General features: G+C 49.1%; 1 protein-coding gene across 1 annotated transcript; it reads right to left on the reverse strand.

Moving 5' to 3' along the window:
- Nucleotides 1–203: 203 nt before the first annotated feature.
- LOC119434341 (uncharacterized) lies at nucleotides 204–14,968 on the reverse strand (the record flags this gene model as incomplete). The annotated part of the gene is made up of 5 exons (XM_037701508.2): nucleotides 12,509–14,968; nucleotides 7,938–8,018; nucleotides 6,682–6,795; nucleotides 4,614–4,745; nucleotides 204–388 (listed from the first exon to the last, which is right to left on the reverse strand). Coding segments are annotated over exons 1-5 (1,301 nt in total), but the record flags the coding sequence as incomplete, so codon positions are not given.
- Nucleotides 14,969–20,834: the final 5,866 nt, after the last annotated feature.

Genomic DNA, 20,834 nt, shown 5'->3' on the forward strand with positions numbered 1-20,834 from the left:
ACTTGTTTTGCCACGAAAGGTTGTGGGTTAGAGTGCCTTAATTGTATCTTAATTACCTGTGCCTTAATTAACACCAAAGTAGTGGGTTTAACCATCAGTGGTGGCACCACCAATTTTGGTGCCATTGAATTTACCAGATGGTCAAATTTTCGACCCATGAGCCATCTATGGCTTTCGCTTTAAAACCTCTTGCAATGCAATACAGGCCATCACTGAAAGTCGGGGGTATACGAAGTGCAGCCTCACCTAGCTTTGTGGGCGTGCCCCGAAAGCTGTCCGCAACCGAGGACACTGAACCATGGTGGGGGGAAGGTGGGATCCGGCCGCATCGGGTGATGAGCTCCGCCTCCCGCTCGGCCAGGTGTGAACGCAACAGAACCACATCCGTCTGCAAAATGCATTGCCATTATCAGTCCGATTAGGTGCATCACGAGAAAAAGGCCTCTTCCACTGGTCTGCCCTGGTGGACCAGCAGGTGAAGAACTGAGTTGCCATATTCAGCGTCCCTGCTCGTCGAGCTGTCAATTAATTTGTCTTTATTCTGCAATCTGCTAGTCACTTGGCTAGCACAAAGGAACTGGTCCAGGGCTTGGTTGGTGGACAAGTAAGGTTATTTCCTTGAACTGCAAAGGTTCTTTCTGAGAAACCTGTATAGCTTGCCTTTCTAGCTTCATTCTACTCTCGGGTGGATGGCAATTTTTCACTTTCTAGTGTTCTTGGCACACCATATCCTTGAACTCTCCTTACAAGAGGTCGTATTATCGCAGGAGGCAATTACACTGCCTGTCTGAAATAATTTCTGGATAAAATTCAAGAAAAGAATCCAGGAATGCCAACAAGTTGAGCCCTGTGAAACTGAGTCAATGTTCCCTCCCACAGCTTAGTGGTTGCAATGGCAGCAATTCTTGAATGTGAGATTTAACTGATTGCCCACCCACCTTATTCCCCAGGCCTGGTAAACTCTCCGACTTTGGCCATTTTGCAACATAAAGTAAAAAATTCGCCAACAATTACGACACTCCCATGCGAAAATAGAGCGCAGCTCTATACATGTTTTCATTTCAGGATATATTGGCTGGCATGGACAATCTGTCCTGTGCAGCAAGTTGCAAACGGAGCGAAGTGTGACGCGACTGCCTCACTAACATGGAGATTGCAAGAGCCAGCGCGTGGGTTACACGTGGGTGCGATTGACAGCAGCCACCACAGGCGGACCCCTCCCAGACGAAGCGCGCTACTCAGGCGCCATCTCGCAGCCATCATCGCCGCACTATGCTTTTCTTCTCAAGCTTTCGCAATACCCGCCTCCGCTTGCTGCCTCATGGTTCCGCTGCACCCTCTTCCTCCGCTTTCCTCCTCGCGTCTTTCATCCAGCGCTGTGCTCTGCCTTCACTTTCATCCTTCGCTGCGTTTGTTCGCTCGCTTACGAGTGACAACGCCGATGCTCGCCGCAGGAACGGGCGCCTAAGAGCTGCGCCCTAAATGGTCTTGTGCTCTGAACCATGGTTCCTGGCTGACAATGACATCGTCTATACTTGGGCTCACAACACAGAGCATCACACGAAAGCCTCTCACAGCAACACAAATACTGCATCTTGTCATCTGCTCACTATCATCATCAGCCTACAGCACAGCACAGTACAATACGCATCAAAAGCCTCTCCTATCAATCTCCAATCCTCCCCATCTTGCGTCAGCTGTTTCTATCCTGTGGCTGCCAATTTCCATCGCACCCCCAAATCCTCGACAGCCCCTTAAATGCTTTTCCCTTTCTTCCGCATCCATTCTGTAACTTTCATGGAGTAACTAATAGTAACTAATACAATTATAGGCATCTGCTGACAACTGCTGTGAAAATCTTATCACCTGCTACTTGAATGTGCAAGTCACAGCACCGACACAATGTGATCTGGTAGCATTACAGGCCTGTGTCTTGTTTTATTGCACTGGATGGCATCTACAATGCTTCCCCTTCAGTGCACCTACTTATCTCCCTCTTTTCCTTCCTTTGACGTTACCTTGCAGCAAGATGATTCTGGTGTCTACGGTCAGTAGATCTTCTCCGTAATTTGCTGGTATGCTGTGAAGTTGAAAAGTTCTTGAGAACAAGGGAAACAATGGCAGTGCAGACTTACAAAAAGGGCACTTATTGCTCTTTAGACACAATAATGCCAACTAGCCGATAAACAACAAGTTCCTCCAATAGACAATATTAAGGGATCAAATTTGCTTATATGACCTGTGGGATCTCTCACGTGCTCTAGGGACAAAGGAATGACAACACAGTAGTGCAAACAATCCAAAGGGTATTTATTGCACCTTTCATACACTAATGCACGCCAGCCGAATTTACTATGCATAGAACATTCACATGGGTGCGTGACAAATCAAGGAAGTTCGACTCACCGCGACCGGATAGCGAGCGAATATGTTTGCCCCATGCTATGACACCATCGCCTAGTCGTTCACAGTGTACGGTCACGCGAACGGTGGTGCGTTCGAACGATCCGTGTTCGTCCATACCGGTGTCCTGCTCCTAGCTTCGCGAGACGGTCTCGCGAAGGTGGATCGGCGCACGCACGAAACGTCCACATCGCTCACCGACCCCCACGTCAAGAGAGAGCGCCTTCTTCCTTTTGCACCCAAGTAACCCCGCCGTTAGGTGGCGTGAGCAGCGCGACACTCGCGCCATCTCTTGCAATGTGCCGCAACTCCACCGCCGTAAAGCTACGTGGCGAAGCCGAATTACTGGAGACGGGAGCCATGCGGGGAAAACAACATCAGGGGACACGAAAGAGTCGCGCATCCCCACAGACCATAAAGGTGTACAGAGTAAACTTTACTGGACTGCAACAAGTTTGTGATACTGGTAACTAGAGGGTCTGTAAGTGTCCACCAAGTGGACTGTTCATTTCAGCTGCTCCTGAAGTGCTGATTGGCTGGGCGTGGGTTCGAGCAAGAAAAAGATAGGCTGGAGGCACCTGTCTTTTTCTCGCTCATACAGCTCCAGCCAATCAGCGGTGGCCAAAATGGACAGTCCACTAGGTAGACTCTTACAGAATACTGCCCCACCCCCTTCCCTCCCTCTCTCTCGAGTACATACGAGCGATAGCGTTTGCCCATGTCAGTGCTGTGCTCTTAATCTGAATGTCCCTTGTCAAGTAGGGAAGCCGAATGTCATGTGGAGAAGATGAATGCCAGGGGACACGAGAGAGTAGAGCATCCCCACAATGCACTTTTGACCAACTAATAGCAGCGCAAGTAACTGTTCAAACAAAGCCACGGTATGAGCATTGTACGTCAAGCTCCGTTAATTCAACCCTGACAGCCCTGACAGGACTGACAAATTTGGTCTAATTATCCAGTGGGTTGAAATAAGCAAGAGGCTGAAAACACCCCAAAACACACAACTGATTCATTTGGCAGTATTTGCCCTGATTCTAACACGTCCCTGAATCAAACGTGCACCCACATTTTATGGGTTCAAAGCAAAAAGATAATGTCAAAATAACATTAGAGCTCCTAAACAAAGTATATACCAAACACACACTCGACTTTTAGCAAGGAAAGCGCAGCATGGCTCCGATTCTGGCAATAAGAAAAAGACTAAACCAGCAGACTTTACCTTCTCAGAATGGACATTCATTTGTTTAATATTCACCGTCATCCCTCTCAGAAAACACTAATTGCTGTCCATCAAGAACAACAAACAATGTGTCGTCCTCCGTGCAGTCCATAAAGCGTTTCATATTCTGCATTTATCAAATGACTCCGCAACAATCACAAACCAACCACATCGCTAGTTCGTCCTGCTACACATGCGATTATCCGGCACACCCAAAACACGTGAGGTGGCTTGTTGCTGTTAGCTTAACATGTAAAATAAATTATTGTTTGAATGTGCTTTCATAATCCGACAAAGCAGCTCGTCATCGTCGTCACGCTATGCGACAACTCGTTCTGTTGCTATTCATAGTCGCCATTTTGTGACAGCAATGACGCTGGCTAGGCCGACTCTGATGGTAGGATGTTGCGGAAGCCGCGAATGCAGTTTTGGTTTGGTATCAGGATTGCACCACCAATGTAATTTTTGTATCAATTTTCTTTGAGAAAAAATACTGCAAGAATTCATTATGAGCTAAAGTTTTCGGTTTAAAATCTTCCTGGGGCAGACCAAAAAATAGGCGTTTTCGACTAAGACAGATGCTGAAACTTTTCGAGACACCACTGCGGTCACCGTTGGGGTTTGGACACGTGCCTGATAACCAGCCAAGTTCGAATGATTCAGCGAAGGCTAACTTCAGGATTGAAATAACGAAAGCTTGGTCCCATAGATACGTATAGGCACGAGCCGGGACCTTCAGTCGCGATTAAATTAACAGAAGTCTACTGTGTAGTGCTTTGCTGTTGCATACGATTTCATCACAAAAGCAATGCCAACATATTGCACGCCCTAAAACGCACATAAGTGAGCTCATAAGTGCTTCAGCTATGCCATCATTAGCTCGGCAAACTGCCCTGCAGTAGGACAAGTTTAGAAATGAGAAAAGGTGACAATTTATCTCGTAATGTTCCACGGTGGCATGGCTTCCCAGTGGCGAAAGCAACCTCACCTCAAGTTTCTTGATCTTGCTCTCGAGTTCGGACTTCTCGCGCTCGGCCGTGACGACCTTGAGCTTGAGCGCAGGCATGTCCGACAGCAGCTCCAGCCGGTCGGCCTCAATCTTCTTCTTCAGCATCATCTCCTGCAACAGGGGAGGAAGAGTGTGCTCTCAAGTCATGACCAAGCAGTAGCACACAGCAACTTTTGTGCTGGTGCACAAAACACACACGCACATGCACAAGAAATAATTTCTCAAAAGTGATTTCTCATTTTGCCCCTTTTTGGTCCACTTTTGGAAATCTTTGGAAACCTTCGAAATCGTAAAAATTATACCACTCTCACAATTTTCGCAAGATACCTGTCCTGCTCAACCCCTGTGATGAGTTGTAATGACTAATGATATAGGAGGAAAGGTTTGTTCAGTGGTTTACATGCTTCTGGCCTGTACATGATGTCATGCAGACGATGCGCTCATTTTGAAGAAAGCATGAGCCTTTCAGTCAAATTTGTTAAATTTGTTGAGGTTTTTATAATGCAGGCTCTTAACTACCTCTTAAAGCCTACACAATAGAAGACCATCAACAGCATGTCATAAATGAGCCAAGCTGTTGTGCCAATGCACACAAAATCCAGCACCTCTTGTGTGGACATTTGGGGCTTTTCTTTCATCTATTGAGTCATATGCAAGTCACTAAACGCTATAGGAAACAGCGGGAATCAGCTTATTCGAAATGAGAGTTGAATAGCTAAACGCTTTTGTACCATGCTTCAATGCAATGCAGTTTCGCATCTCTTACAGCCACATGCGGAACTCTCCTCTGGCAAAGCCTATTTAGCGTGAATCATGGGCCCAGCCTCATTGCACACCGAAAAACTTAACTTGCAAGGTGCGTGCTATGTGAGCTTCATGACAAGGCACTGCCATTTGGTTTTTCCCTCTCCATGCACATCAGGTGCTACAGTGTGTTTCAGTTAGATGCCTGCTGCCTGAACATCAGCGTCCAATTAATTTTAAACAGACATTAATCCCTAATTTCTAGTGGAAAGCAAGCATTGCTACAACTTTCAAGCTGAAAAGTTCCACAACATGTCTGCGCTTAGCCCATGCCAGAGCGGCCACTTGTGAGCTGCCAGCGCTGTGTCTTAGTATTTGCACACAACTTGCTACAGAGCAGCTACAACACGAAAGCAAGCAACGTGATGGGCACCCAGTAACGAAGGAACTGAGCAAGTGTAACCTGAATGAAACCAATACGCAATCTGTGTACTGTGCTCACAGAGAATGCAACTGTTGCCAACCTACCACAGTGTGTTGTACTACTTGTTTTCTTACAAAAAATTTACAAAGGCTCACTGAAGCCTCACCTCGAAGCCACGATTAGCAGCAGTAGCTGTTACCCCGCTTAGCTTTTGTAATGGATTATTCTTATTCGCTGTCGTACCCTGTTGCTAAAGGTGACCTCAAGTGCAGCTGAGAGGAAGCAGCTTCTGTTATTAACAGTGACACTGAGGTTTTGGTTCATCCGCACTATGTAAGTGCTTTTTCCAAGCTGACTTTAAACAGTGCACACAAGTGTTGGTGCCCCCTTCTAGATCAAGGTAGTAGAACTGCATTATTTACAAGAGATATGCACAAAAGTACAGTTCTGTTTAAATCACTCTTGGGTACCATTACATTGAAGTTAGCTGTTAGTGCCACTATGAGATCACTTTTACTGAGACAATACTGCTTACAATAGCAAGCATAGAACTCAGTCTTTGTAGTAGTAACAGAGATTATTAGGTTGACAGAAACAAGCTAGTGCTAGAATTACCACTTCTGTTACTGTTTTACGACTGCCATGAGTGTCAAAGGAACATTCGGACAACTTCTACGCAGATACCCGGAGCAACTGCAGCAGTTGTATAAGGCAGCCAGTTTTGAGGTGCGGCCTACACATGGGCTACAGACATGCCAAGAGACAAAAAAACCCATGACAGCCACTGCTATAAAAGAACTGTCACGGTGTGCTTCCTACAAAGAGAAAAACACCGAACAAAGATAGGTGCTCTCCCACTTTTCTGGTGCAAGTCCTGACCTGCTTGAGCAGCTGCTCGGTGCGGTCGAGCAGGAGCTTCTTGTCGAGCAGGGATGCCTCCAGCTCGGCTATCTTGTCCTTCTGCAGCTCCAGCTGGTCACTCAACACACTCACCTGCACGGCACAGAGTTTCATGCAAAGGTCATGAACAGGAAATATGGAACCAGCGTATTCGGGATTCGTCCAGCACAGCAACTCACATAAAAGACTTTCCCGAAACTAACCAGTCATCACAGATTCATCACACAGCAGAAATTATGAGTTAATTCATGATCGCTGATCAGTGAATGGCCCCAAAAACATCCACTAAGAGAAGTAATTCACCAATTTCATAGATAAATCATAATGAGCCAGAACACTGCACAAAATGTTGTCCTGTCAGGAAAACTTTAGAAAGCAGTGGCAACTTTGATGAATTGCGTTGAATAAATGAGTGGAAGCAGGGCCATACTCAGTAATTATTTTCAAGAGGGGCTTAGCGGTGACAGGGGCGGCTATTTTTAAATATTCAGTTATTGCTGCGCATGAATCAAGTACATCACTGTCATGTAATAGTTGAAAGATATATATTTTGACGTACACAAATAACGACACATACCGTAAAATACCGCAGAAGCGCCCACCCCACTTTCACTGAAAATTGGGTTAATCTAGATGTGGGCGCTTGTCCGGTCGTAGCAGCAAAAACTAAGATGGTGGCCATCGAAAAACTGCGAGGCAGGGCTACGGTGGCTACAGAATCGAAGAAAGCATGCTTATATATTTTCAAATGGTAAATGATGGGGTACACTAGCGCCTACTCATCTTCCCTGAACCCAGCAAATGACTCTTCCGAGTTGGCGCAGAATAGTCACTCTGCATTCTCTTCACCTCCCATCGGTCTTTCCCTTTCCACCACAAGAAGCGAATATCCCCATCATTGCCCCTAGCGGTCTCGTAGCGACCGCAGTGGGGTGAATATTTCGTCTGATACTGGCGCTTTGGAGGGGGTGGCCACTTAACATATAATTTTCGGAGTTCTGAAGTTTTGGAAATGTTAATACTGGGCATTTGTGGGAAACTGGGTGCCTCCGCGGTATTATACAGTACATGTTTTGGGAAGTGTTCGAACCCCACAACCTGCCCACTGGCCATGGCCTTGAGCAAAACTGTGCAGCGTGGTAATCAAGTTTCTCACGCACAAGTGTGCCCGTATTCTGCAGTAACTGGCAACCTACGGAATGCAGGAAACATTGAAGAAAATGAGATAAATGTACCTGCAGCGCCAGGTTTTCCTTCTCAGCTTCTAAGTGTGACACTTTGTCCTGCAAATCACCATAGTCACCCGATACCGGAGTCTGCAAAAAAAGAAAGAAGGAAAAGCTACAATTAGGTGATGACAGACAGGCGTGACTTTGACCACAAGGTCCCCATGTCAGCACAAATGCCACGAGCTCTGTCAAGTCAATACACAAAGTGCTACCTCAGTTTTTCTTTTGAAGCTGCACAACGCGGTATCACCAACCAGTGCGTCGTTGTGCGAGGTCTTCTGCTCACAAGAGCTACGGCTCACCAGAATTCAACATGATGTAGCTTCATCATTTATTCTGCATCACTGATGGAAAAGTAGCTGATACAATTTCTGATGCAGATATAAATTTTTTTTAACTATTCTTTAGCATTCATTTCAAGTGGACGCTGCTATGAGTACTTGAATACTAATCAGTTGCTCTGCCTAAAAGTGTGAAACTGTGAACTGAGTTGTTTTGGGTGCAATTTACTGCTGACGTGGTGTTACCTCTCTCACTGTAAAGCCCATTGGCAAATAATAGGCATTGAAATGAGTTATGAGTTCATTTGTAACTCAAATTATAATTCATAATTTAAATAATTATGCAGATCCCACGCGCTATGGGAATCAACGTAGGCAAAGTTCTCGGTGCTGTTTGCTTTGATTTATGATAATTAGCGGTGATGTTGACGGCAAATGGTTAATTTCTTCAGCGTGTAGTGCAAAACAAGAATGATTTCTTGATGGGAAATGTTACCTTGCATGCACCACTGCTGTTTGTCTGCATAGTACACAGAACACACAGCGAGACGTCTTTGCTTCAGGCATTGTTGTGCTGTTCATAATTTCCGAGAAGGTTTGCATGCTCATTGCCTCACATGGCACATCACATCGTGGCAGAAGTGTTAAACTTTTATTGAATTATGGGGCTGTACGTGCCAAAACCACAACTGAATTATGAGGCACGCCGGAGTGGCAGACTACAGATTAATTTATACCCCCTGGGGTTCTTTAACGAGCACCTAAATCTAAGCACACGAGTGTTTTTGTAGTTTACCCACGCCGAATGGGGCTCCCGAGGTCAGGATCAAACCAGTGACCTTGAGCAATGCCATAGCCACAATGTTACCACGGCAGGCACAGAAGTGTTGATTTGACGTGCAACCCCTTTCCAAGTGTCGCCTAGTCGCTACAGTGCTTAAAGGGATAGGGGCACAAAATCTGAAAATTTTACGAAAATACTGCAAATGCAATCCTCAGTGTGTGATTACACCGAAAAGAAGTAGTCACTTAGCTCATTTTTGAGCCAATGGCTTTATTTTTGGCGTTTTTGTGAGTGCGCACCTCGCCGCCCGACCCGTGGCAGTTGGAAGGCGTGACGTCACAACACCCGCGTCGGATAGCCAGCCGGCCGGCTGCGGTCATTCGAAGCGCGCCGAAGCCGCCATCGCGAGCATGGATTCGAGTTCTGGTGCCTCTACCAGCGATGAGTACAAGTCTGAAGACGAGGACCATTCCAACTTGGCAAGAAATATTACCGCTTACGGTTACGAGCCTTCCGTGTCAAGCGACGAAGAAGAGCAGGCAGCCGTGGAAGTGCCGGTCAGGTTTTCGCGAACCGTAGCGCGAAGATTTCGCTCTGCACCAGACACTTGTGCAAGAATTATTTGTCATTTCCTCTGTAACTTGCTTTTTCAAGAGTGCACGCAGGCGAGGCAGCTGCAGGGAACTTCGGCACTGCGTGGATGACTCAATAGTAGTTTATGTTGTCAGCGTGAGCAACTGCTGTGAGGTATTAGTACCTCCGAGACTCTCACGTCCACTTTGCCAGCCAGCCGACAGATGGCACCACCTGGCTGGCGTTCTCCCCAGTTTTTCCTGCTTTTAGCCTGTGGAGAAGCAGAGCTGTGTGTGTGTCTGCCCCGCTGCCATGTAGGACTGATCTCGTGAGTCGCGCTCGCTAGCCTTGTATTGTTTTACTATGCTTTGCCAACATTTTTAAAGACATTACTGCCTTCGTGCCCAGCCTCGGGCATCTCGCCCCAGCTTCGCCCTCGCAGTGCTCAAGAAGGCTGCAAGTGAACGAAAACAGTACCGACATCTTTTCGCCTCCTCTTTTCAAATGAGCTGCAGATCATTTCTGCCTTGCGTTTTCATGAGAAGACCAATGGCAGTGTCAGGCTTTAGGCATTGCCTTTTGAGCGGCATGCCGACGCTTTTCAGCACAGCCGGGCTGGTCACATTGTCGACGAAGTGGTCCGCGCAAATGAAGTCACTTTTTAGAGGTCCCCAGGCTGGGCATGATGGCTGACAGGCAGGTATCCAAAGTTTACGCACCTTCTCGTCACTGGGAAACATGTGCGACGGCGTGTCACGACCGACGATGCTGTTATAACAGCAATGTCTGGGCATTTCCTTCCGCCGCGACGAACGCGTCAATACTGAGCGAAGACCGCGGAAAGGCGCATGTAAGACGCACCACCTGCGTGGAGCACTGACGAGGATAATGTTTCAGACGGATCACGTGCGAAGATCGCCGAAAGGGGTTAAACAAACGCTGCAAGGGACCGACACCCCCCGAAACACTGCGACGGCTGTGACCGACCTTGGCCGCGTGCGCGGGTGGGTGTTATGACGTCAAATTTCAGCTTCTGCCGGCGGCCGCTTGGAGGCAAGGTGCAACAGAAAAATCGCAAGAAAAAAAAGATGTTTCTCGGGTTTTTTTTTTCAAAGCAGCGTGTTGTATTCGTCATTTTCAACAGTTCAACTTTTGTTTCGACACAAAAAACCACCCGACAACTTTTGTGTCCGTATCCCTTTAATGCTGCTTTGAGTCTGCACGCAGTGCGTCAGTTGTCCACTTGACAAATTTACATGGTGTTTATTTTTCAGAAACGGCAGAAACGTACCGAACCATACCTTGAACTTAAATTTAACCAGTTTGTCCGCAACCGCTGTCTCGTCTAGTAACGTTTCCTCGCCTTCTCATGTCGTCTTTTCCCTGTCCCGCCTTCCCTCATGTATGTAAACTTCGAGCGATGAGTGGCAAGGCTGTCATTCACTCGTTTTGTGGCTGTGTCGGTTCTACCAGTCTACCCATTCTCTGCCTCCTCTCTACCATTCCAAATACTTCCCCTCTGGACGGCTGCATGCAAGTATAAAGGTAAGCACTGCAGTTTCTGCAATGCTTTTATGGGGGGGGGGTCACGGATAATTAAAGTGATCAAGAGGGTAGTGTGGCGACACACAGGGAGCTCCAGAGGGCATTGTGCACATGCAACGCGATGCAAAGGTTCAAGCTAGTTTCTCGCGCCGCCTTTCCTCTCTGCCACACTCTTGTCATGCATATGCATGTCCTGAACCACCTCCCAACGCTGTGTACAAGACAGCAGCAGTAGTATAAAAGTCGAAGGAAGAGGCAAAGAAAGCTCTGCTTTAAAAGAGCACATAAAGGAAAGCACTCGCGCAGTGATTTTCTCAATCCTCACTCCTTAAATTGTATTTCTTTTTGTCAGTCACGAGTGTGTCAAGCCTTTATGAGCGCAGCAATGTATTTAATTCTCCAGCAAATCCAGTGCAGCAAACATAAGTTAGATCCGCCATGTTCACAAGTGACGCCCCACATGATGCATGTGTATGCTGGAGGTTAGCATTACAATTCTGAGCTTATCATAGCCGACCCCATTCTTAACAATGTTTGTTCAAGTGGCAAGAAAATTCTATTGTTATAACCGGGTTCCACAAAAAAAAAAAAGATGGGACAGACATCTCAACATTTTGACTAGATAGTAAGAAGTACAGTCGAACAGGTTTTAACATTACCAGTTTTAATAATACTCGGATGCAACAATAAGCAGCCGCGGCACCGTAAACCTTTGCGCGTTCTATGGTAGAATAAACCAGTCACTCTAATGTTCCCATGCGACATCATTTGTTATAACAATAAAATCTGGCTACTGCGTGTCTCCGCCGAAAGGAAAAGAAATGCAAAATCCTGTGGGAAAAAGAAGTTGACAGTTACTCAAGTATTCTTACATGATTTGAAGCCGAAAGCATGAGGAATTGTCTAAGTTATCACCTTAAATGAAAACTCCACCTTAATCCACCTTGCTTTAAATTGTACCAACCTTAATCTACCTTAATCTACCTTAATCTGCCCTGCTCTAATTTGTACCAAACTTAATCCACATTAATACACTTTAATTCACCTTCATTCCCTTTACTTCACCGTGGGATTTCGCAGTGTGAGCCACAGCAGGTCCAGTGCCAGGAACGTGACGTCATCACTTGGTCACGTGGGCTTTGGTACCATCGGATGTTAACACCGGACGGAACGACAGAGCCCATGCAGATTTGACTATGAAGCAGTCAAGACCCAACACAAGAGATGATTACAGAGTTATAGCTGATCAATACGTGATGTGCGTGGTCTGCCTACTTGCATTGCGCTTGTATCACACCACACCTGTGGTACGGCTAGTACAGCCCCGCGGAACGGGTCACGTGTCAGCCACTAGGTCACCAAGGTGACACGTCAAGCCGAGTCGCCACACGCACCTTGCAACGGCCACCACCGATCCACGACTGGCAGGGCGAGCCGTGGGGTGCCGGATGCGGCTCGGCAAAGCAGCGGCCGCAGAGTTGCGGAGCCCAGTTCACACTGGCGGCAGCGACGCCGCCGCTGCAGCAGCATCCGCGTCTGCGCTGCTGCGAGGCCCACGCGTGTGCGGCAGCGGCGGAGCAGCCGTGGGCGTACGGCACTTGGTGAGGCGGCGGCGGCGGCGGCGGCGGAGAGCAACAGCACGGGGTGGGCGGAGGCGAGGACGCGGCGGCGGCGGCGATCCACGGCTGCGCGGCGGCCGCCATGACGGCCAGCAAGTGCGGGTCGCACGCGTCCAGGCTGCGGCGCTCTTCGGCCCAGGGCGGGCGCGCGTGCGAGGGAGACCTGCCGCGCTCGTGGTCCGAACTACGCGCGGGACGACGCCGGCGCGGGGGCCTGCTCCTCCAGTCGGCGCCGCTGCTCCATGAGTCCGCGGCGTCGCCGGCGGAGGGTCGCTGGTGCGTCGTCGTCGCAGCCACCGGCTGGTGCCGTGGAGTGGGCGTGCTCGTGCCCTCGTCGTCCTCGTCGTCGTCGTCATCGTCCGCGCCTCCACGGTCGTCGAGGTGGTCGAGCCGGCGGCGCGCCTGAGACCGCTGCAGCGACGCCGACCACGGGGTCGAGTAGCCCGACGTGCTGGGCGAAGAGTTGGCAAGGTCCTCGCTCGTCATGTCGATGACGGCGCCGACTTCGGCCGAGGCCCACGCCCGCCGGCTCAGGCTAGACTGCAGGCGGGGACCGTAGTACATAGCGCTGAGCGGCGGCGCCGACCATCGTCGTTCCCCTGGTCAGACCTCCGCGCGCTGACGACGTCTTGCTGCACTACGCCGACGCCGTTCGGTCAGCTTAACACGGAAACCGGGCCTTTTTTTTTTTTTTTCCCGCACAATTGTTACAATTTTCCGTCGGGCACTGACAACACCACGTAGGGTGTCCGAACAGCAGTCTTCGCTGCTACACACACGAGCACCGATGTCCACACGCACCTCCTCTGTAGATGTAGTTGACGTACCAGACGTTCGCCAAAGAAGTCCGCACTCGAATGTGCCACCTATCGAAATTTAAGCGAGGCGGTCGCACCTCCGTCGCCGTCGTAAAGCGCAGTGATCGAGTTTCTGTCGTAGTACAAAGATGTGCGCAGTTATGACTACAGCGCGCGTCTCGGCGGCGGTTCATCAGGAGAGAGCGTCCGCACCGTGCAGCGTCTTTTCCAGTCGCTCGGGGTTCTCTCGAGCAGCGGATGTCATCTCACTCTGGGCTCCGCCGTGCTCCATGCCAACGGCTGCATCGGGATCACCCACCGTCCGGCGCGATCGCCTGGCGGGGCTCCGACCCCTTCGTCGAGAATCAGCGCGAGCGCCAAGTGCAGGCGTGTCACACTCTAGCGGAGCGCCACGCCACGCCGCTCCACATGACGGTATCCAGTCCACCGTGCTGCGCCGGTCGCTCCTATCTGCGTCCCACTCGTATCAAAGGCCCTCGCCGCTACTTGACTCGGCAGCTCCCGGCGACATTTGGGGACTATAAAAAGGAATTTCCCGTCCAGCGTGCGCACGAGGCGGGCATCCGATGCCGGGGCAGCAGGCGGCCAGGCACATCGAGTCGATATCGGTCGGTTCGTCGGTTGCGCGTTTTTCGAAAAGTACAGCGCGCACGCCGCGCTGTACGCGCGACGTCGGCCCTCCGCCAGTGGGAGAGGGTGGGGGGGGAGTATTCCGCGCTTCTTGACGCCTTCGCGGACGAGGCGGAGGGGCGGCGCTCTAAGTTTAGCCCACACGGGGTCCGCGATCCTCAAATAGAGCCCCGGATCCATGCGGCTTGCTCGCCACCCCCCGCCGCCCTCACCTACGCGGGTTGCAGCACACCGTCCACGTGCGGTGTATCCCTTTCGAACGGCGTCCGAGCCGATCGGGAGCGGACCGCTCTTCGACGCCCGTGCAAGCGTGGCGGATTCCAGGGATCGGATCCGTGGCCGGCGGGGGCGAGCACACACCGCCGCGGCAGAGACGGACGTCGCCGCCGACGACGTCTCCGCGCGCGCTCCTCTCTCGCCCACGGTTGCGCGGCGGCGCTCCTTAAAAGGTACCGTTATTTCAGGTTGACGGGGGTCTTTCCTTCCTGGGCGCTCTCGACGCTATTCGATTACCACGCTCCAGTGCTGCGAGCTGGATGCCTACTTCCGTGACTGCCAGCGCCAATGTGCAATGCGCGCCATCGGGCTCCGGTGTGGATCCGTGGTGACACATCCGCGGTTGTGCGCGTAGGTCTCAGACTGACATCTTTCTCGAACTTATACTTGACACTAGAAGCGTACAGAGTGCTAACGAGGAAAATTAAAAGATCCACCAAGTTTAAGACCGCAGAGTCTAAAGGAATGGCCGCGTCGAGCGAGAAGAAACGGCTTGCATAGCGATCGCGGTCACCGACGGTGGAAATACATACAGAGTGTTTCAGCGAACACTTTCAAACATTTTTTTTAAGTTGCCTGTGGCAGATAGCACAATTATAAGTTCATAAGCTGGTTGGTCTACTCGAAGAGCCGCACATTACTTGCACAAACAAATTGAAATGCATAGTCGAATCATTAGCAGAAATTCAACAATTACCTTATGGCTCATATTGCAATTTACAAATTTTAGCCATGGAGTTCGTAAGGCGGATCCACTTGGAACGAATTCTGAGAGCGACACCAGTTCCGAGAGACTAATTCCCAAAATTTGAGGAGAAATGCATTGGCGTTCCAGTTACGTTCGTGCTTCAATGCATAAAACGACGTTTTGTTAAGAAAGTAACTGGAACGCCAATGCATTTCTCCGCAAATTTCAGGAATTAGTATCTCGAAACTGGTGTCACCCTCAGAATTCGTTCGAAGTGGATCCTCGCCTTGCGAACTCCAGGGCTAGAATTTGTAAATTGCAATATGGGCCATAAGGTAATTAGTTTAACAGTCAATTGTTGCAATTAATTTTTGTTAACAATTCGATTAAGCATTTCAATTTTTTTTGTGCAAGTAATGTCCGCCTCTTCGAGTAGACCAGCTCATGAACTTAGGATTGTGCTATCTGCCACAGGCAACCTTTTAAAAAATTTCAAAGTGTTCGCTGAAACAACGCGTATAGGCCTAGCGCACGTGGATTACATAGTTAAGAAAATAGTTTATTAGCAGGAAATATTGGAACCGTCAGAGTATAGACGTCAAGATTTCGGGACACGTGTTTGCGCACCTTTACGCACTCGTCGGATGCAGGAACGGCGATCCCCGCACAGCTGAACTTATAGCTGCGAGGTTACCGCGGCACTTGGTCACCGTTGAATAATTTATCATTCTCGGTACGAGCCCTTTTATCTCTTCAGTCTTGAGGGCTTCAAGACAGCCCTCGACTCAAAACAGGGTTTCCTCTGTTCGGCTGTTGCGTATGTGCAGCGTGGTCTTTATGCCGCGACACACACATCATTTCCTTATATAGGATAGGCGAGTCAAAACCGTATCCTAAGTGAAACCGCGGCGGCGTGCCAACGCAGTCGTGATTGTCGTTGCGATACCGCCGTCGTCTTATTGCGTACACTGCAGCACGGAAGTACTGTCCAACGACGGCGGCAGACAGCACGCGTGGCCGCCGACTCAGATACCTGCTGGCGGCGTGCGCGAATATGCAAAGCAGGCGCGTGCAGGCAAATTCTGACAGCGAGAAGGTGAGCGGAAAAGGCCTTCAGCGCCCATTCCAAGCCGCCCGCATGCAGCTTAGGGAAAGGCGGAGAGGTCCGCAGAGAGTCTAGATAACGGACATATACCGCAATGATTTTACATGTAGCAAGGCGATGGCAAGAAACCGCCATTTGTGTAGTTTTCTTTTTATTTTACCCACGTGAGCATCTCGACGACCATTTGGCGCGGTATACAGGCGGCGCGTGCAGAAATGTCCAGTCGAGGTCTAATAAATGCTGAACTCTGCTGAACTACAGTGCAGTATAAATAGTTTTAGTGCCGCTAAGCGTGCCTTTAGGATTTGCGGGCATCCTGTAATGTGCAGAGTTCTCCGATTTACTTCCCATTATCTAGTTTTATAGCATAACGGAGACGTTCCCGGGAAGTTGCATAAGTTGCCTCTATATATATATATATATATATATATATATATATATATATATATATAAAGTCTAGGGATCTTAAAACTGGCATCGCTGGTCAATACATGATGCGGCGCAACGATCTCCAGTAACACGCTGGTGCAAACGTTCGTACAACGCGCGGCTCTCCGAAAAATAAGACGCGAAAATGCCTTCGTGATGTTTGTGTCTTCCGAGGCAAACAATTATCAGCGAAATGTCACCTGTCAATGCAATAAGAGTACCGCGCACTTTGGGCAAACTGCGCCACGTGTTATCGCAACAAGCACTTGCGTTTTCAGACACGTCGATCCCCGCTGTGGTGAATTTATCCGTTATCGCGGGTGCCACACACGCTAAGCCTGTCCGCAAACAATTTTTGTACATGCTTCACCTTTGTAGATACGCCCATTCCACACAGCCGTATCCACCGAGTAACTTTAACTGATATGCTGCAGAGCTAGCAGGGAATCTTATAGTGGATGAATGTCCATGTTGGAGAAACAGCGCTAAAGCAGTCGAGGGCTAAATAAGGTACACACACCGACAGGGATGCAGCGTTCCTATTTACCCGAGGCGGGAGGTCGTGTGGAGGCCGAACGAACTGTTTCATTTAGGAATAAAAGTTACAAGGTGCCTCACTGTAGAAAGGACGACAGCGGTCGTTGTCGCCGACAGCCAGCCGACAACGACCGCACGTGATGTCACCCTAAACTAACCTGTTAAAACTAACCTGCAGACGATGACAAGGCCGCCTTTGACGATGATAGGACACTCCCTATCAAAACGTAGGCGTGACCTTTCTGCCGTAGGCACCTTTCATACCACAGTGTGCTACTCCATCTGTCGGCCCCCTTCTTGATCTTGCATTGGAGGAAGGCGCACAAAATAAATCGCTCATTGTTATAGTGATAAAAATTTTGAAGTTTATTTACACATGCTTCATTCCTTTGTGCAAAAAAGAGCCTCCTTGTAACATTAACAGTCGAGGACGAGAGAAAACTAGGGGGGGTGATGAAATTAGGAAATTTGCATATGCAGGTAGAAATTGGGAATCGGCTAGCACAAGACAGAGGGGTAGCCGGAGATCGCAGGGAGAGGCCTTCGTCCTGCAGTGGACACAAATATAGGTCGATGATGATAATGATGTAACATTAATTGTAATTTGCAAGGTTGTAATCTCCTTGTAGCTGCCCAAGGTTTGCGGCCTCGGGGAGGGGCGAGAGCACCCCTGTTCCCCTGTAATTGATGCTTATGCGAATCATTCACGCACGTCGTTGACAGTAATACAATAAACATATATAAGTATATTTTGACATATACACAGCATATCGCCGCAGCAATAATTCTGGGGGTGTCGAAAGCCATTAACCCTCCCCCTGGTGACGGCCCTGACGTCACTTGGTCCTCGTCTGCTTTAGCGCTCTTCATGCACTATACCCGCCGTCGTCAGCTGGTCCCTTTCGAACGTCCCGATTTTCGTTTGCTTTCAGCGCAGTTTCTGCTCAAGTCTTGAACCCAACCAGCCCAAATGCGTACGCTCCTGCAGTTAACTGAAGCGCCGAAACATTTTAAAATCAGATTTTAGGGACAGATATCTCGAAAGTAGTGCTAGTCGTGGTTTTTTTTTTTTTTTTTTTTTTCTTTCTATGCATACATGCGTCACTTCTCCTGGGCTTCAATTCCACAAACATGCGCCCTAAGTAAAGCAATGAAATGGCTAGTTGGTGTACGTTCATGATTATGTTGCGCTGAGTTTTACACTGGCACACGCACGCACACGCACACGCACACACACACACACACACACACACACACATTGTACTGTGAAATAAGGAGCAGTGGGGATGTGTTTGTGAGAGAGAACGACGAGAGAGATAAGCCTTGTGTCGTGCTCGACTGGAGTTTTGCAAGACGCGTAGCGCCACCTGTCGGTGCGAAGAGGTAATAATTGAGTAGTGCAAAGTCCGACTCCCTTGCTAAGTTGCCTAAGCAGCTAGCGAGTGCGAAACAACGATTTAACTTAATTTTGGTTCATATTGCGAATGTTTTGCGCATTTAACAGCCAGAATGACAGGAATTTCTCCGCTAGTCGGACGTGCCGCCGAACTGCCGTAAAGTTCTTGTTGGCTCACTCCTTCTATGGCGATGGCGAGCACGACGGCAACCGCGACAGCTCCGCGCGCTACGAAGAAACGCCGCAATCGACGTTACTGTTGCGTTGTAAATTGCCGTGAACGTGAAGGACTGAATAACAACGTTCAGTTTTACCGATTTCCATCGCGGTCGTATGAAGGAGAAAGGAGAGAGCGCTAGATACGGGCCGTTCGCGTGTTAGGTAAGCGAATTACTCGCATTCTCCACAACACAGCCGCTCACATGAGAAAGTGTGATAATGTTGTTCTGCTGTAATTGTGTTGCGTAGCCCTCACGGGGGACTATGGAAACCAAGCGAAAACTGAGGAATCTGCAGCCGCCTCTTCGTTGGCAACAGAATAAACAAAGTTGTGAACCATCCTGCGTATGTGCCATCGATGTTTCTACCTGTTTACACACGTCCGCCTCCACTTTACTCAGCAAGTGTAACGGAGAGATTTGGCAGGTCAATTTAACCAAACATTTTGGTTCCTTTATGAATTCAAAATCATGTTCTAGGGAATTGTGATATCGCGAGCTTATTTCTAGTTTCGGCTTTTTCGATACAACGAGCACGTTTCGCAATGCACTGAGCCCTCTTGACAGCGTTTTTCTTTTCTTTTTGTAATCTGAGCAATAAAGTTGCTGTGGGAGCACTGGATGAGTAATTGCGAAGTAACGCACGTGTTTAGAAAAAAAAAAATGTCGCGTTTCTTTACATTAATTTGTGCGCGTGTGTTGTTTTAAGCGTCTGCTGGTTTGTTTTGCCTTCGGTTGTATCCCGCGAAAGCGGACACGCACGTATCTCCATTTGCAGTAAATACAAACGGAAGACAACCGTGAAGAAAACATTCGAAGATGCGCGATAACACGCTCGAACGCCCAGGAAGCGAGAGCTGAAGCGAGAACGCAACTGAAAAGGCGAAGGTCGCCAGGGCCGTCCGCCCCTGATAAAGCGAGCTTTGTACCACTGACCGTAAGCTACATAGTTACCTGACTTAATCATATATGTACTTCATCGCTTTGACATTATGTACGTACCCAAATTTAACACATTTAGGCGCTAGAGAACGGACGTCGGAGTGCTTGCCTCGAACTCGACGTTGTACGATGCTCGCTGTACGTACTTGCGAGTTGCAGCGCGCCGAAATAACACCTGAAACTTCTTTTACATTGTACACGTACTTCGCTCTGCTCCCTTTCCGAAGCGTGGATGGGCGGAAGAAGCTTTCCAGGTCCTTGATTTTTAGGAAACCGTGCCTTTACAAAACCGAAAGACGTCGGCTGTGCTACCTCTCGCTGCTTTATCGTGCTAGTCGCGAACGCTGACTTCCCCAAGTGATTCGTAACATTTGGTGGAAGGTGCTGGTTCTGTTGCAAACCTGGATCTCCGCAGCCGGACAATCCCTGTCACATCTCCCATGCCTGAGGAGACTCGTCCTACCGATCCACCCCCGGCACCGCCTTCGGTCGTCTGTCCTGGTGCGCCACGCCAACGGGATCCTCCCGTATTCAATGGCACTGACGATCATGACGTAGAGAACTGGCTGTCATCGTACGACCGCGTGAGTACCCACAACAAATGTAATGACGCTGACAAGCTTGGTTACGTACCGTTATGTCCGGGGTCGCCCATCTTTGGTTCCGCAACCACGAGGCTGACTTTTCTACCTGGACAGCATTCAGAACGAAACTTCAAGAAGTATTCGGTCGCCCTGCTGTGCGTAAACTTCGGGCTGAACAACAGCTTCGCTGTCGTGCCCAACAAAAGGGCGAAAGCTTTACCTGCTACATTGAAGATGTAGTTGACATTTGCCGGCGTATCAACCCAGATATGTCCGAAGATGACAAAATTAAGAACATATTAAAAGGCATAGACGATAACGCCTTCCAAATGCTCTTGGCAAAGAATCCTCAGACGGTCAACGACCTCACCTCGTTTTGCCAGAGCTATATGAAGAGCTACGCAAACAACGGCTTTTTACGCGCCGCGCTTCCGCTCCGGACGTCGCACTTTCAGCTCTGAGCGACGATGTCAGTGCT

The sequence above is a fragment of the Dermacentor silvarum genome, unplaced genomic scaffold, assembly GCF_013339745.2.
Source record: "Dermacentor silvarum isolate Dsil-2018 unplaced genomic scaffold, BIME_Dsil_1.4 Seq1010, whole genome shotgun sequence".
In the NCBI taxonomy this organism is placed as follows: domain Eukaryota; kingdom Metazoa; phylum Arthropoda; class Arachnida; order Ixodida; family Ixodidae; genus Dermacentor; species Dermacentor silvarum.